Genomic DNA, 1,396 nt, shown 5'->3' on the forward strand with positions numbered 1-1,396 from the left:
TCTCTTTTGAATTCTTCACATAAAGTCTAGGTTAACCATATCCCGAGGGATATTTGTATCCCCAATATCGCGCCCTTGATCCCCGTTGAACAAGTTATCAAAGTAGAACCTCCATCTATCCTTGATTTCCTTATCTCCCACCAAAACTTTTTGATCAACATCTTTCACACATTTAATCCTCCCGATGTCTCGCGTCTTTCTATCTCTCATTCGAGCAAGTCTATAGATGTCTTTTTCCCCTTCTTTTGTATCCAATCTTACGTAAAGATCCCGATTCACCTTTGCTCTAGCCTCTCTTACGGCCTTCTTTGCTTCCCTTTTAGCCTCCTTGTACTTCTCGTAGTTCTCATTACTTCTACATTTTCCCAACTCCTTATAGCATTCTCGCTTGCTCTTTATATCTTGTTGCACAACTTCGTTCCACCAAGATGTGTCCTTACTTGGTGGCATGATTCCTTTAGATTCCCCTAGAACCTCTTTCGCCACTCCCTTTATGGTGTGCTCCATTCTTGTCCATATATAATGAGTCTATATCCAAATCCATATCCCCGGCCCAAATACCTTCATTTGCCACCTTTTCCACGAATTTTAGTTGTTTCTCCCCTTGAAGTTTCCACCACTTGATCCTAGGCTCTACTAGTGGTCTTCTCCTCCTCATATAACTTCTACCTCGAAAATTAAGTACCACAAGTCTATGTTGGGTTGTTGTACTCTCACCCGCAATCACCTTACAATTGGTGTAGCACTGTCTCAAAGCATTCCTTACTAAAAATAAGTCAATCTGACTCGTATTATCTCCACTCCTATAGGTTACTAGGTGAGATTCTCTTTTCCCAAACCAAGTGTTCATTATACCCAAGTCATATGCCAACGCAAAATCAAAAATAGCATTTCCCACTTCATTCCGCTCCTCATACCCAAAACCACCATGAATGCTTTCAAATACATCGCGACTCGAGCCTACATGTCCATTGAGATCCCCACCAATGATCAGCTTCTCACTTCTAGGGACACGTTGCACCACTTCTTTTAAATCCTCCTAAAATTCTTGTCTAGTTGAAGCATCTAGTCCTGCTTGTGGTGCATAGGCACTCACAATAGTTACAACTTCATCCCCTATCACAAGCTTAATACTCATAATTCGATCACTCTTTCGGGACACGTCCACTACATCATCAATATATTCTTGGTCAATAAGGATACCTACCCCATTCCTACCCCTGGTTTTTCCCGAATACCAAAGCTTATAACCCCATTGGGCTATGTATCTTTCCTTGTTTCCAACCCACTTAGTCTCCTGCAAACATAATATGTTAATTCTCCTCCTTCTCATAACCTCTACTACTTCGACTAATTTCCCTGTCAAAGAGCCCATGTTCCAACTCTCAAAACGCAT

At 41.5% G+C, this 1,396-nt stretch overlaps 1 protein-coding gene across 1 annotated transcript; it reads right to left on the reverse strand.

Annotated features, from left to right (window-relative positions):
* Positions 1-457: 457 nt before the first annotated feature.
* Positions 458-1,396, reverse strand: LOC110795576 (uncharacterized). Its single transcript, XM_022000592.2, has 2 exons — positions 1,097-1,396; positions 458-1,039 (listed from the first exon to the last, which is right to left on the reverse strand). Exons 1-2 carry the CDS (start codon positions 1,394-1,396, stop codon positions 458-460), a joined length of 882 nt encoding a protein of 293 aa, XP_021856284.2.

Source organism: Spinacia oleracea, chromosome 6 (assembly GCF_020520425.1).
Source record: "Spinacia oleracea cultivar Varoflay chromosome 6, BTI_SOV_V1, whole genome shotgun sequence".
NCBI lineage: Eukaryota > Viridiplantae > Streptophyta > Magnoliopsida > Caryophyllales > Amaranthaceae > Spinacia > Spinacia oleracea.